The 17,010-nt window shown below is 40.8% G+C and overlaps 1 protein-coding gene across 1 annotated transcript in view; it reads right to left on the bottom strand.

The window, feature by feature from the left end:
• Positions 1 to 1,025: 1,025 nt before the first annotated feature.
• TSHZ3 (teashirt zinc finger homeobox 3) overlaps positions 1,026 to 17,010 on the bottom strand; it is a 63,503-nt gene continuing 47,518 nt past the window's right edge. Inside the window, exon 2 of the mRNA XM_082489602.1 lies at positions 1,026 to 4,729. Within this exon, the coding sequence (XP_082345728.1) occupies positions 1,530 to 4,729 (3,200 nt within the window). The 3' untranslated portion in view covers positions 1,026 to 1,529. The remainder of the gene's footprint in view (positions 4,730 to 17,010) is intronic.

Below are 17,010 nucleotides of genomic sequence, written 5' to 3'. Positions count from 1 at the left end.
TCATTGTCAACAACAAAACAGGGCACAGAGTGCATTACAGTGTCTGTGCTGTTTACATGCCAATATTTTATACATAGATTCTCATATGGTGTCAGCTGTCAGTTACTTCTGCAAATTAACTGCCAAAAATGGAGACGAACAGAATCACTTAGTGTGCTGGTAACCACGGGTTACCTTTCATATGCCTAAAGATAAAGCTGCAGTATGGAATCTTGGGAGAATAATTAGGCAGAACAAAACAGAAAGTTACCAATTGAAATAAAAAGGCATTCTACAATAGGAAATAACAACCAAGAGCGCTTATAAATAAGTAAAAGAGGTTATATCACAGAATGCCTCATAACTTTTTAAGCAAAGTATTACAGTACAAACATTTTAAAGGCTTTATCAATGTTTAGGAAATACAGTACAAGTTTTTCAAATAGATTTAACCCTTTGAGCACTGAGTTCATTTTGAATTTTCTCTTTTTTTTTTTTTTTTTTTTTTTTTTTTTACTAATAAATACCTTTAAAAGTCATGTTGTGCAAAACAGTTAGAATGCATGCCAGGAATGCAGTCCGTGGCTTCTGTTTCTTCAGATGGTTTAAAAAACAAAACAAAACCAAACAAAACAAAACCAAAAAACAAACAAATGATAGCAACACTAATAAATATGTATAATTTAAACATGAACCTCTATTAATATAGATGTACTGTATAGCAAAACAAAACAAAACATACTTTGCTTTAAGAATAATGTTTCTGAATACTTTATAAATGCTATCTGCGGTATCTTTCATCATATAATTTACAAGGTTTGGATGTTAAAAGAAAAACCGTTAGATCTAAAAAATGAAATATACACTATGTATAGGTACAGTTTATACCGGGGGCTTCTCAGGTACAAACCCCGCTGTTGCTAAAAATGCTGAAGAAAAAAGAAAATGGCATTAACCACAATCACATTTTCCATAAGAGATTTTGAAATCTATACAATATATACATCTGTGTTTCAATGTGAAAATCATATTTTTAAATTTCAAGGTGTGAGACACCTCTGCATAAATGGAGGTTCATATTAGTAATCGGAACGAAGCTGGTAAGGGTTTAAAAAAACCATATCCATACATTTTTACCAAATTAATGCAAAAGTGCTTCAAAGTACTCAGAGGGCTAAAGATTTTAGGGTGAGAAATACCAGCACACTTAGGTCACATGAAAAAAGTGCACCAGAATTAGTTATAAATGCTTAATTAAACTGTCTGTTAATGCATGCAGCTTGATGCATCAGAGGGATGCACAGCAACTAAATCCAATTTACACAAAGTTCCAAACACTTACCACTGCATTTTAACCTTCATATTTTACCAGTAACAACAGCTGATTATGCACCTCTATTTAAACACTGTACAGTTATACAAAACAGTTCAGCCCAGAGCGACTCTGGAGTTAAAATAAGAACATGTGCCAAGAACTAAACAGTAGCTTTAAGGCGTCTTTGACGGTTTTCCTCAAAGCAAATTACAGTTATTTTAATCAAAAGCAAATGCTACTGCTTCTCTAACTCGGAAACATACAGAAGATGATCCTCTGGTGACTTCCCGTGTGTTTTACTAAGATGAAGTTTAACAGCATGCTTGCTTGCAAAAGTCCTGTTACAAAGTTTGCACTGATAAGAAGTTCCGATATCTTCCTCTGGAGAGGACGTCACCAGCTTTTCAGACGGTGACTTTGCTTGTGCTATCTGATTGTTAATCTGTTCACTGGACAGTTTGGACAAGTCTCTTAACCTGAAACCCAGATGCGATTCAAGATGACTGATATAAGTTGAAGGAGTTCTGATCTGTGAAGCGCAGTCATTACAAAAGAACACCGGGTGCCCAGTGTCCAAATTTTTAAGGAACTTAGTTCCCCCCGTCCTTCGGAGCTGGTATTTCACATTGGCTAGCCAGTGGCTAATTGTGGTCATCGAAAGTCCCGTAAACCTGGAAATGTGCATTCTTTCTTGAGGGCTCAAGTCTGACATGATGTATTTCCCCTCCGAGGTCTGCCGTAAACTAGCTGCAAACTGGGCCTGCAATATGAGCAAGTGCTGAGGGTTCCAGTTAGACTGACGTCCCTTCCTTTTCTGAGCTGGTGTACTCTCTTCTGGTTCCTCTATTGTGGTACCATCAATGTCAGATTTCTCAGATATGCTGGAAGGTGTGGAAGATTTTGATGTGTGACTTTCTGTCAGGTTCTTCAGCATATCAGATATATCTGACAAGGCATTCTCGCGTAGCGGCGAGTTTGACATGAATGACACGACTGCAGATGTCTTTGCCGTTGTCACTGTAGATGAAGAAGATGCAGAAGATGTCGATGTGGATGACAAAAGCGCTGAACCCAAAGAGCAGCTTTTGTCACTCTTGCCTTTCGTCAAATCTATGGGTTGGTCATTGTTGACATGGTAAAAATAACGGTCTAAGTGGTCTGGTTTTTTGGACTGCAGAGGTGGGGTGGCCACTGCAGCCTTTTCTGCCAAACTGTTGCTCATTTTAAAAAGCATGCTCATTGGATCCAAAGCGGGCAAAGACGGCTTTGCTGCCTTCCCAAGGTGAATATTCATGACAGATTGCAGTGCACTTAATGGATTTACAAATGGCTGTTCGGGAGGGTGATCGGTAATGATAGCTGTGCTGCTGCTTAAAGAACTGACAACGGACTTAACGGGTTCTTTCCCGTTTTCCACAGGTTCTGCAGTTGGACTATCCTTGCAGCCGTCTCTCGGAGGGACCGGGCTGTTCTGCTGGCTTTTAAAGCCACCGTCATTGGAGGACTCCACCTTAAGGGGTTCACTGACTTCACTACTGCATGGCGAAGGCGTCGCACGCTTCATTGGAGAAAGCTTTCCTTCAGGCTCTTTCATTTTTTCCTCCACTTTAGCCACCTTCTCGGTGACTTTCTTGACCAGTTCTTCCATGGCGTGAAAGTTTGTTTTTGGCACAGGTGAGGTCTGACTGCTGGGCGGAGACACCAAGGGCTGGTTTTTAGTCGGTGATACTAGTTCGTTGTTTCCAAACATAGGCTTTAATGGTGTACTCTTCCCAGATGAACCCAACGACAGCTTCATCATATTAGGCAGCTGATAGGCAGCATGAATGCTGGGGTAGCCACCCCAGCTCGGCGTGCCGTTCTGGGCTTTGTTTATAGCTGACGTAACTGTGTTTTCTAGCGACTTCAATATATCTAATCCCCCCTTAGGGCTTTCTTCTAGGTCATTTTCAGTCAAGTAATGGTATTTTGAGGAGATATCGTACTTCTCCTCATCTTCGCTTGACTTCTCCTTCTCTTTCATTTTGTCCTCAGCAATGCCTCTTTCTTTATCTACTTCTTTTTTTATTTCGACATTTAATTTAGGGGAAACGCTAGCAGGTGTATTGGAAGGAGACGTAAAAGTGGTGGCAGCTAGCGGCACAGACTGGACTTTCTCATCTACTAAGGACGCTATTGTCGGTGTCGCTGGGGCTTCTATAATGGGCTTCCCTTTTTTCATGGCAGAGTTAGTGACTTTAATAAAATGTCCCGTCACCATCATGTGAGCCGTGAGTTCCTGCAGAGTGTCATGCGAACTGCCGCACTCCATGCACTTGAGAATTTGCGATTTCCGCGCCTCGAAGTGCCAGGCATAGCTGGCACCATTCTGGTGACCGTAGCGATTATTTGGCGTAATGTAAGGATTGGAATTCTTTTGAAGCGCATCGTTGGTATCCGAGATTGTTGCTTTTGGTGTCCCACCTGTGGAGTCTGGAGAACTTGGAAGTTCCAGCTCCAGTGACGCTTTCTTTCTGGTAGCTGGGATAATTTTTGCTGCTACAGGTGTAACAGGTTCCTTCAGAGGCACTTTTTGGTAGTGTTTTGTTTTGATCATGTGAACACTCAAATCCTGAAGAGATTCAAACGAATGACCACAGTACATACACTTTAATACTTTCTGAGCATCTTCTTTCCCTTCCATTTCAAGCAAAGAACGTTTACGAGGTTTGGACCATCTTTTGGGGTTATTGTTATCAGTTTCATGGTTGTCATCTCGGTAATGTCCCGTTTCATTCATGTGCACTGTTAATTCTACTAAAGTATCATAGGCAGCACTGCAGTCTTTACAGCGGAATTTACTGGCTCCAGTAAATATAGAGCCATAAAGCTTACTGCTTTGTCTGTACAACTGAACTGTGCTAAAAAGACTCGGCTCAGGAAGAATTCTGCTCTGAGAAACTTGCTGCAGCGTTTTAGCCATAGCAGTCTGGTGCCAGTCAAAGCTGCCACTTCCACAACTGCTACTGCTGCTGCTGCTGCTGCTGCTGCTACCGTTGTTTTTTTCTGAAATCGGCTGGTGAAGGTTCAAATTGAGATTGGACCAGTAGGAATTGGAGAGGAAGTTATTATATACGGCTTTCATTTGTTCTAAGCTATCAGATACGGTAGAGTCTTCCAGCGGTATCGAAACCTCCTTGCTCTCTTCCTCGTTTTTGATGGAGCTGCTCTCGAAGTCTGCCATGCGGTCACTTGTCTCACTGATGTGCGACTCACTGTCCATTTCATGGCTAGAAAATTCAGCTGCTGGCGAGTTTTGGTAGCTTTGGCAGTTCTTACTGAAGTCTTTTTCCGGACACGCGTATTTCGCTGAAGGCTCCCCGTCAACTGCACTTTCGTCAGGTTCCACATCTTCTTCCACCAGTGCTGCTGCTTTTAGTTCGTCTGAAACATAGGCTATTATGAAGAGAAGAAAATATAAGTTAGTTTCTGCTGATCATACTTTTGCTTAAGCGTCTTAGCCAAAGAAGTGTACTTATTTGTAAAATTAAACAGTTAAAATTTAGTGTTTCTTCAGAGCAAGAAGAAAATCTGCTCTTCAAACATAATTTGCCACCTTATTCTTCTCAAGGGGCAACAGCTTGAAATTAAAACTAAATTTGAAATTAATGAAGCACATTCTGGAGGTGGCATTCATTTCTAAAGTAATAAATTACTTGTATCAACCTCAGAGACAGCAGTTCCTGTCTGTCAATTAATATGTCTTATGCTTCTCCTACCCCTAATGCATTTCTTAACAGACAGATTCACAATTTAAATTAAGCAAGCATTTTTTGCTCATTACAGTTTTGAGACTCCGTCTTTTATAAATATAGACTACAACAAACATCAAAAATTTCTACAAAGTAAAAAAATCCCCAGTTACAATAATCAAAAATCGAGATTTTTTTAAACTTATCATTATTAGTCATATCATATTTTAGCGGAGGAGATGGTAAAAGCAGGTGACGCAACCTTTTGAAACAACTCACTGAGAGCAATTTGAGGATGCTCATTATGGGTGTAACAAATGACCCATTCACATTTAAACATACCTTTCTCAACAAGAAAGCCCATGCAGAAGTATGTCAGGAGCTAGTTCAAGAAAATTGGTATGCTGTACTCATTCTTGCTGTATAAATATATACAAGACCTTCCAGTGGACCTTACAAATGTCAAAGTGTTTGCTCTTTAGACTACTTTGTCAATATTTACTCAGCATAAGCTACATGGACACCCAACAGGGATCCTGTCTTCCCCCCCCCCAAGTAATGCAACTGGGGATGTAAATCTAAGATACTCTTCCTGAATAGGATCCCTGGGAACTGACAGTAAACATTTTTTTTTTCCCATGGTGCTTCCCTGCACATATTCTACATATACTAAGTCTACCTAAGTTTTCCCTTTAGGCAAGAAAACTCGGGAAACATAAAGAGAGGGATCGTTAACTGATCAACATGATCTATTTCTATATAATGCACTAATTTGCAGCTAAGCAAGAAAGCAAAAATAGAACATGACTGCTCTATATTAGGAGGAATTTTAAATTTACTTGCAATCTCTTACAAATACAATTACGAACTTTGAAAAAAATGCATTTCCAGTAGACTCTGTGGTTGAAGACACTTGACCTTCTCCGCAACACATCTGGAATGCGTGCGTATCCGTATCTTAAACACACTGAATAGCTATAGCTTGTTTATCCGGGCAATAGCGCAGAGAAGATAATAGGTTACACCCCAAAAAGACCTATTTTAAACAACAGAGTGAAAAATGCAGAAGAGTATAGCAGATATCACATATACAGTATTGAACCTTGCAAACTTCTTTCAGGGAAAATGCGTTTAAATGTTATCAGAAAACCACAAGAGACAAAACAACCATTAAAGTAACAATGAAATCGGGCTTTTAGTTTCACATGGAGTATTTCTTCATTCAGTTAGGTAATACAAAATATTCACTACTGTTCTTTCACATGGATGAAGGGTAGCGAATCTTCCTCCAAGCATGTAAAGTTACAATCTGATCTTCAGAACAGAAGTTAAACCTTTGAAAGCACAAACATACCACATACGAGCAACACATAATAGTGATTAGATACTTCAGCTCAGATAATTGCAACGCAGAAAATTCATGCAGCGAGGGTCCTATTTTTAACGTTTGGGAGAACAGAGTTTGAAAGAATTATGTTAAAAACTTCATTATAAGATGTTTCAAAGATGCTGATATGAAGATCAGATTTTAACAAGTGTATGTACTCTAATGAAATAGAGATGCGCTGTTTTGCTCTAGTTTATGCTTTTTCAAAGTATTTTGAAAAAAATATTATTTTACATGTATTACAGTCATGTCAGCAATTTGTAGTAAGGATCAGCGCCTATCCTGCAAATACTTGAAACAAAACCACTACAAAGAATCTATCAAGGTGGATTTCATTCAATACTTTCATTCCCCTGTGGATGGTACAGATTGTTTTTCATCTTAATTATTTTTTCCATCATGTTTCTGAACCCTACCAAAAACTTTAGTAAAGGACACCAAAGCAGTTCAAATTACTCGCTAAAGCTGGAAAATGTTAAGTAACTACTGATAATGTGTAAACGACCGGCTATCAACTACGCCATAATCTGGCGGTGTGAAAGAGGAAGGACTGAAAGAAGGAATGACAGCCCGAAACCTACGATTTGGAAGCCAATGTACCCTTCTTCTTTTCCACCTTGTGGAAACAGTTTTTCTTTCACAACTCCCGTTCCTTTGCCTCTGTTGTGAAACTGAAGAATAATTCCCTATTTACAAGGCAAAGAAACCCCGAGGTTACTGCCCCACTGCCTGCATTAGAAAGATCTCGTTCACACCTGGGGGCTGAGATGGCACACTGAAGCGCTCCGTAAGTGTACCTGTCTTTTGCTCTTCCTGTCCACCCAGTGCTAGTGTGAGCGTGTGCCACCCATTCCCACCACCATATCACCTACCGAAGTCCTGGGCTCTGTCCCCGCGCACCATGGAAAGTGCTCCTGGGGACTGGTGCTCACCAACGCAAACCGGGGTCACACAATCAGGCCCCTGACTAGTGTGTTTTTCTTTACATTTTGATTTCTCTTGCTGCTGAAATGTTATGAATTTTGTTTGGACTGAAACACTTGTATTGTCACATTCACAGTTTTTTAGAGAGTGACTTTTACATTAGGGAAAACCTCCAGCGTGCGGCTCATTTAAATGTAAATCTATTTACCTTTCATGCTTTCTTTGCCCTTTTCACCAACTATCAAGCATATTTGCGTGTTAACCAGGAGCTGCCTCCTCTATAGCTGTTCTCCTTCCTGAGCTCAAGTTGTGAAGCCAAGTTGTGACATCAGTCTTTGATCCAGAAACGCGGGGAAATGAGGCACAAACGACAGTATGGAATTTAACCCAGCAATCTGCAACTTTGATAAACTGACAGTTTGAACAACTCCTTCTGCTCTTTCCCCTGCATAAAGGAGAGGAGGGATGAAACACCACATTACCCCCAACTTCTTCAACCAACGATTTACCCAAGGGATGAGGGTGCTCAAGGAAATACCTTAGCCTAAGACTTAAAATACCCTCCGCAACCTGTAGCTTCTAATTCCTTACTCCAAGGGCCGGTCGGGGCAATTGCCGTCAGGGCAATACAAGGCAACCCAACAAGTCCTGGGCCAATCCGCAATGGCAGACTCAGGGCATACTCAAAGGTTTGGCAATACTACTACAGGTAGTTTTATGGTGGCTGACATGTTTCCTCCTCAGAAAACCCAAGTAAACTGTTACCAGCATGTGAGACAGAAGAGCAGAGGGTTAAGGCCCAACTTCAGTCCCACGCCAGCAGGGAGCACGGGACTGGGTGCCGGGACTGGTGGAAAGGAGTCCATCCGCAACCAAGGGAAGCCCTGATGCCTCCCTGCCCCACCAGATCTTGCTCACAGTGGAGAGAAGATCTGAGTCTGTCTGAGCACACATGAAGGTTACAGCTTCGCTGCAACAGAAAGAAGGACAAGGCGGGCTGCAGCAGAGAAATTTCGTGTTTGGTTAAGTACCTACAGGAAGAGCAAAAAGGCTATGAAAGCAGAGAATAAAATCAGGAGGTGATGGTAATTTTTTTTTTGCTGAAATTCAGTGCCTGGTAGAGAGATCGTCTTTAAGAAGCACTGTCTCCAGCCCATCGTTACTCAGCCGTTTCCTTCTCCTTAAAAAAAAAAAAAGACTTATGGATTGATATTTTTCAAGTGTAGAGTAAATGTTTGAAACAGCAGGGCATCTGTAAAACTGATCTTCAATGCCTTGACAGCAAAGTCTGAGGGAAAAAAAAACAACTTTAAAGGCAATTCTAATGGCAGAAGTAGTTAATACGAATGAAAATGAATGAAATTAGGTGGCTCTGGATTTTTTTTTTTGTTTTCCCAGAGTACAAGAAGACAAAAAATTACAAAAAACTCTTGAAAAATTTTTTTAGTCCACATCTCATAGTGCACCATAACCCACAGGAAATTGCCCGCAAGTTCAGCGACAGTGTCACTATGACATAATATTTGACAAAAAATGGATAGCAGTTCCCTGGTGTGGCCCTCAGTTTCTAGAGATGACAATATCAAAGGGATTCAGAAACCTATTGCAGGTGCAGCTACGAAGAGGTCGAGAACAGACAGTTCCCTCATTAATATTTATTATAATTATTAACTAAACTGCTAGGTAATAATGAAATTAACACATTTGATATCAAAACATAACAGTAAGCTGTGGTATAATGCAATTCATTTCCACACAAGAGGGAATTACCTTCATAACTGAGCTATGGATCATTTCTTTGCCAGTGGAAATAAATTGTGATCCGTCACTGCCCCAAATGAACTGCATATTGTATATACACTAATAAACTCGTATACCTGGCTCTACACAGACACCGGAGATCTACTATACAAGATCAGAGAAATATCACTGCTCCGTTACGTTTCTGCAGGCAGAGGAAGCCCCCGTGCAGCTACAACAGCCATTCCTCTGCTGATGTCCTGAGCCAAACTCGGCAACCTTCTGCGATGCCCACCAGCACCATGGCTACCGGCTCAAACCCCAACCGCTACAGGTCCTCTTCAGCAGAAAGATGAAAAACATTGCACGGTTTTCATGCCTTCCATGGCAACATCCACCCAGTAGCACGGTCAGACACACACCTCCTTGCATTTGTTTGGAAATAGAAACCCATAGCATTTAAGGCATACTTTACTGGTCTCCAAAAACCAATTAATTGCACAATTCTTCCCTTTTTTCCTGAAAAATACATCTGAGACCATACATTTTGGCTTGGATCTACCCAAATATTTCATTTCGATACTTTTGAAATGTCTTGGTTTAATTATGTGTTTTCGCCAAGACTTTTTCTTTCATTTTAATTAGCTTATTGGGGTATATTTAAACTAGTATATAAGCTCTCTGCTTGAAAAAGTACCAAAACGGTCAAATATTCTTCTCACATGAAAAAATGCTTAACTACAGAAGTTTATCAAGACCATTCAGTTCCATGGAAATATTTTAGCTTTAACCGAATAGCTTTTTATTAAAAAAATAAAAAAATACAACCAGCTTTATTATTTATTTATGCATGGTTTGAAATCATCGTGTAATACTAAGGGTCAGTTCCTAAACCATTTGATTTGGAGTGCATCTTGAAAAAAAAAAGCTTCTCAACCCTTTCAAAAACTGACTCCGTATACATCTCGCACTTGAAGAAGAGAACAGCCGAAAGGGATTGGGAGCATTACTGCTTACGGGATGAATATTCTATTCCCGGTCAAAAAGAAAAAAGGCAAAAAGCATCAGAAGAGATCACAAAGTGGAGCAGTGCGTAGGACGCGGCCAGGGAAACTCTGCCTGCAGCCTGCCCCCCCCCCCGCTCCCCAAGCACGCCCAGCGCTGCCAGCGGGATGCTCCTGCCACAGCCAGTGCTGCCGGCAGCGCCGAGCCTTTTCCTAAATATCATTCCCATTCTTTTTTAAAGCTGACACCAGCCACCTAAGAAATAACCGGGGTATTTTTTTTAAGACTTCAGTCATTGATGAAGCGACCTCGAAGAGTCCCCAGTTTCGGTGGGATCGCTCAGAGCTGAGAGGGGCACCGTCTGAACACAAGTCAAGAGGAAGCGGACAGAGAAACGGCAGCACGGAGATGATTTGACTGTGCCAATGAACCTTACTCACAAAATTAATGAACGGAGGCAAGAGAAAACCAGCTCGGTGGATGAAGTCAATCAAAGACCTAATGCAAATGAAGGCATACAAAAGAGTTATATTAGTCTGTTAGAAAACTCCCACTCCGCAGGCCTTCCACTTAAGGGAAGAAAGGCAAACATTTCACCCACAACATGAGCTATTTCTACACCGAGACTGACTGATAATTCGCATGTAACTGAAATTGTATTTAAGACTTCACTACTTGGCAGAGATGTTAGCATATTCCTCATTAGGCGACAGAAATGGGAGGTAGGAGTGGCCGCCCTGTTTACAAGAGTGGCAAATGACAACGCTGTCTCCAAACGGGCATGGCAGTACTGATTACCCAGCACCTTGACAGGGACATTATTCCTGTTAGAAAGGTCAGAGGTTCTGTTTCATAGAGGCAGGACTGTCTATTATGGGAGAGAAATGTTATTTCCAAGTGGAGAGGTCAGTGCTTCTCTTGCACAAAGGCTGGAGTCGCGGGTACCTCGCACCGGAGTACCATCCTACTGCAAGACTGATTATTCTGCCCACTGGCAAGGTCAAGAATATTAATTTTGAACATGTTAATGTGATGTGATGTGCATGATTAATGCTTGTTTAGCTGGATTTTTTGGTACGTTGATAAATCTGCAGTCTTTTCACGCCAGTAAGAGCGTAGTATTGTTACCGGGAATCAGTGTGGATGGATGTGACATAGCACGCCAATCTAATGGGCGGCTAACATTAGGCACTAGAAACTTTGAAGTGTACTTGAGTTCGTTCCTCCACGAAAACACTGCAGCTGTCTGCCACAGAGAGCTCAGAAATAGGCCAGAGGAAGCTAGCCAGCTGCTCTAACCCAGCACCCCGGACTGGTATTACATTTGGAGCAACTTCGGAGAGCTCAAATCGACTGTAAGTGTTAAGAGTTGAGAATTACATGGACGAGAATACGCAGTGAGGAGACGATAAGAAATGAGTTTATCTGCCATTCACGTGTGGGCCATCTCAGTGCAGAACAAAGCAAGCCCACGGCAGGCACCTTTGCCTCATGTCGCCGTAGTCCGAACTCCCCTGGTTTTTTGTGTAGTGAAAGAGGGTACAGGATTCAGGTCTCCCATTCACTTTAGACTTTACACTGCCATATGAAAAGTATGATACAGGCCACCTACAAATGAAGAGAGAAAACGTTCAAAAATTGCTACTAATTCTGATAAGGGAGGCGTTTGTTTTTCAAATACTGTTTAGATGTTTGTTGAATGAGAGGTTCCCATGCAAACCTCACATTTACGTATTATCTCCTTCATTAAATACACACCTGACAAAACAGGATGCCATAATATTAAATGATGGCTTAGAAACAGCTTAGCACTATTGGACAGCATCGCTCTATTGAGATGTTCAAAAGATTCAGCGAGTGTTTTCGCGGCAACCCCGTGGAAGAAGCATTCTTAGCCACAGCTTATAGCTGCAAACCTGGAAAGCCAAAGAAGTTAAAAATGACTTGCCTAGTGCCAGAGAAGAAGATAAGTAAAGGAGCCTGTAACTCCCGTAGGTTAATATATATAATTCAGCTACTTACATAAAACACGAGAAAGGGGCTTAGGTTTGTGTTTCTGTTCCTGTGCTTCTTCACAGTGTGTTTATGTGAGCACAATGTATGTGTATAATTGAAAATAATTGCCCGTTTTCAGCTTAAAAAAATTATTAAGGATAAAATACCCTGCGAAATACCCACAGGTGCATGTAGCGTGCACAACCCAGAGCCTGTGGTTACAAATCTCCTCTGAGCCAAGCTGCTGGGATCCGATTAATGCTGACTCTGCAGACTGCCAGCAAACTTCTTTTCACAATGGGGAAAACAGGAAAGGCTTTTGAAGTAAGGAGAACTATTGTCACAAGTCTCCTCCAAAGAGCTTTCTGCTCCCAGCACAGAGCAGGACTCCAGGTACGCTGCGAACGCCTGTTCTACCAGAACTGCGCTGGAGATGTAACATGATGGATCATGCCTCTCTCCACCAAAGCTGCGCTCTGCCTTGATTTCTGCCTGGGGCCTAAACTCCCTGAATTCAACCTGCTGAGCAGGGTTTTTCTACAATCTGCTCAAATTACCCACCCGTGAAACATAACACCACTTCTTTCTACCATGGAGAACAGTACGTGATCCCATCATGCTGCAGTGGGTAGGGTTGTGTGAGGATCCGTCTCAGATCTGTCTCCCTTAGAGAATTCATCTGCCACCTTCTACAGGAAGTTCTTGACAAGAAGGGATCTGAAGATTAAAAAACTTTAAGCGAGACCCAAGGTCCAAATTACTCCCACATACAATGAACAAAACCATACAGATTCTCACGTAACACTTGCCTTCTGACATCATTTCTGTACAGTTAGAAGGGAACGACGTGCTTATGAGAAACTCCACAGGAGTAACAGTTCAGAGACTATGCCTGGTCAGGAAAAACAGATTTTTATGTGTTTTGTCCTAAAATTGCAGTCCCACATACACAAAACAACTGTCTCCCAAAAGTATCACAGCTGTAGAGAAGCCGGGCACCGGTTTACATCCCACTGTGTATGCTCACAACTGATGACCAGAAGCAATGCAGGATCATAGTAATCGAAGCTGAGAAACATGCCCACGAGGACAAAAGGACCTTACTCGCTACCGTATTTTGTGGAATCGATCTCCTTCCCCCTTTGCGCTTTGAGGGAGTAGAGATTTCAACAGACCCTACAAGCATAAGCCTGGAATTTCAGGCTGATGCTGCTAAAAGAGAAAAACACCTCCTTGCCCTTCCCTGTCACCACACAACCAACCAACCTTTCACACGCACCAGCAGGACCAGATCAAACAGGCAAATGGGTAACAGGGACTGCGAGCACCCATTGGGAATTCTCAACTGCTGCTTGGTTTGGGTCAGTTCAGGGTCTTGGTGTTCCCATTTCATCAACATTCATGTAGTACCTTCCTCTTCCTCCCCTCCCCACCCCGCTACGGTCCTGGGGGAGGGATGCCCTTCTTCCAAGTACGCCGGAGTTACAAAGGAACATTATCTGAAGGAGCATGAAGTCCCTCACTATCCATCGGGAGGTAAAGGGGCACCTAACCAGGCACCAAGGGGAAACACCACCGGGGACCCACCAGCCAGGCACAAACTGTTGAAGTAAATAGTTCACAAGCAGCCCCACAGTCTGAAAACTTTCACATAAACTTAACAAATACAATTAGCATGTGCGTTAGTAACAGAAAAAAAACCAACACCTACATTTGCTGTATGAATTATTCATCACGAATAAATGTGATGATACACTCTGAGTAAGACAAAAGTGGTTTTCCGTTGGTTTCCGAGACAGTTGCTTGGTGTGAAGTACTACAGACTTGTTAGGGTTCCCCACTCCATGCAAGCACACACCACAGCGGAAATAAATGCTCGTGAGCAGAGAAAACAGCTTCATGTTATGCTTTGACCCTCATTTTGATTTGGGAGGTAAAATGCTTTTTGGACTCTGTGGAATTTTTCTAAGCACAGAGTTACCATTTCCTCAAATGGACAAAAAATGTTCACCAGAATCCTCAAAGAATACAAATATTTGTTTGTTTTGTTGTTTGTGTTTTGTTTTTTTTTAAATAAAAGTCACTATCAACATCGTGGTAAGATGAAGCCAAATTCTCTGTATGAATTGGTACTAAACCACACAGTGACACAATCTCTGCTTGACATCAGCATTTGGGTGGCATCTTCTAATCACTGAGAAGCGCACAGGGCATTTAACAAACCAATACAAGATTCACAGCCAACTCCAGGATAAGCAGGCATGAGCATAAAAGTTCTCAATATGGCTCTAATAGCTCTTAATTATTATAATCCTTCACTGAGCAAACAGATGTTGTAAGGGAACTTTAGTTTCTTCAAATGCGGTAATCAAACCATTCTGCTTCTGCCCTGCCTCTTTTCAGTAAGTGCTTTGTATAGTGGAGTGGAAATAGCAAATGTAGTGACAAAATGACCATTTAATTGTCACAGAAATCTGTTGCTGAACAAAACTGATGTTGTCATTTTTCTTTATACACATTTCTCAGAGTCTTCTGATTGCAGTTTAGCATTTTTTAGACTAAGGGGGAAAAAAAAAAAAATCTTTACACCCAACTTCCTGTAATCTTCCTACATCTTTGGTTGCTCCTAATCTGTCCACACCTTACCAGTTTTACAGTAACCAGAACACTGGCTTTGTATTCGTGTTTAACCATAGTAATATTAACATACATTTCTGGAGCCGCAGCCTTCATTGTAAAGTTTTTAAAAATCAAGTTTTCCCCTAAAATGCTTCAATATATTACAGCGAGCCATTCTACTCGGAGATTTTTTTGGTAAATGATCATGACTACTTAAGACATTGAAAAAGTACCAAAAGACCTTCAACCTGGTCCTTCATTTTTCTTGCAGACTTGAAATTCCCATTGAAGTCCTTTATACAGTAGTTTCAATAGCTATTTTGGTTGCAGGGCCTCCTTACAATAAACTCCATACAACTGTATGAATGGTATAGTAGAAATCCAAATGATTTCAATCACAATTTCGGCTATTGTGAACTTGTACTTGTAATGAAGTTTCTCCGTGAAAAAAAAGGAGTTCACTGTGGGCCAACAAACCTTTGTGTCCTTTCACAGTTTCTACCCAGCCCTCATTTAAGAAAAACAACTATTGACTGCAATATGAATCTGAGGACTTGGAGAAAGCAGAGAGTCTAAGGATTACCTCTACGAGATGGCCCCAGCTTGTTTTGTATGTAGAGCAAAAAGAAGCACTGAATATTCATTTCACTCATTTGCTAACTATACTAATATACGCTTTTGTAAATGAGTCTCTATCTAGCACCAGCTATTGAACTGAGGGGTATTTGAATAGGTGGGGTTTGCTATAATACCACACTAAGATAATGTGCTGGAAACGAATGGTTCACTGATTCCTGAATGGAAAATTTGCTGGCAAACCCTGAGAACTAGAAGATGAGGGGGAGGGGATGAAAATGTCGCTTCGGAGCCACCAACCAAACTCTTGTCATTTTTAAAAGATGTTCCTGTGGCACAATACGAATAGCTTATAGCCACGATTGTGAACATTCAATGTCATATAAGAAAAGACACTTGTCAAGAGCCTTTCCCTTACAAGCACCCTCATCATGACCTGTGTTAATGAAGTTAATTGAATTTAAGATCAATAATGGTTAATTATTGCAATTTGACATTCTGAGATAAATGGCTTTAAGACAGAGAAATGTGTGTGTATGTGAATTCTCTCCAAAGAAGGTGAACACATTACAGCCTAAGAGGGATCACACAGTCCTTCCATTGATCCTGGTACAATCTGATCGACCTAATCCTCTGATGAATGTGGGCTTTTCACAGCTACAAGTAAATGTTCTACAAGACTACTCTAACCCTTGTCACTGACCAAATCTATATGAGCTGTACACTAGAAATCTATTGAGATAGATTAAAGAACTGCTGTAGAAACAAGAGATGCTTCAATAAAGATGAAGGTTTATTATACTGACTATTAACGTTACACGCGGTATGTAATTATGAATGCTTATGGATCATAAGAGTTTAATTTTGGTCAGTTAGATGTAAATGATCATAACCGAACAATAGTATTAAATTAAAAAAATACCAGACTAAAAAAATCCAACAACCATGTTGAATTTGCTGACTTATACGCGGATGTTCAATAAGAACGTGATTTTGAAATCATCCTTGAAATGCGCAAGGTGCTCACAGACGGGTATTTATTTCATAACGTCACTCATCAGCCTACTTCATTTAGGGCTTTTTTTTAAGTTTACTTTCACAAGAGTTCCTCAACAGGAAGCCATTTTTTCAAATGTGTTAGTAATGATATTCTTACATGCATACTGAACAAGTTAAATGACCACTTACAAGATTTATAATGACAAAGTAAATGTCAAGGAAAAAGTATTACTGATTGCAGAGCACTGACAATAAAAAGCCGCTGAAGAGTTCTGTCAAAATGTAAGATTATGCAAAAACACTATTGAGAACACTGCTAATCATCTGCTCTTGTCAATTACTTGAAGGGTATCTGACAGCATATTTACATTAAACACATTTCAGTAGCAAAATCCTTAATGCTGTATCAGAATATTTTCATTATCATTAGAAATCCTCTAAAAAGTCCTTTTGCAGCAGAGCATTATAGCAGCAATGATGTAATATCTATCTCTGGATCAGGTAGGGGTATCTATTTCATGCTATTACAGCTACATAACATTTGAAATAATATAACCGAAGACTAAATATACATGTAAGATGGCAATCTCCACGTTCTCGTACCCAGAGTAGGTATTTTCACGTAACGGCTTTGTAGGAGTCTCAACTAAGCGCAAACAGATGATCTGTCTTTGTCTGGCCATTCTTTTAGCCTTTTACTCCTCGTGTGACTGTATTTTATTATGGCAAAAGACATTATC

The sequence above is a fragment of the Vanellus vanellus genome (genome assembly GCF_965231255.1).
Source record: "Vanellus vanellus genome assembly, chromosome: 12".
Taxonomy (NCBI): domain Eukaryota; kingdom Metazoa; phylum Chordata; class Aves; order Charadriiformes; family Charadriidae; genus Vanellus; species Vanellus vanellus.
The sequence above is the reverse complement of the archived record's forward strand: the minus strand, read 5'-3'. Positions and strand labels throughout refer to the sequence as shown.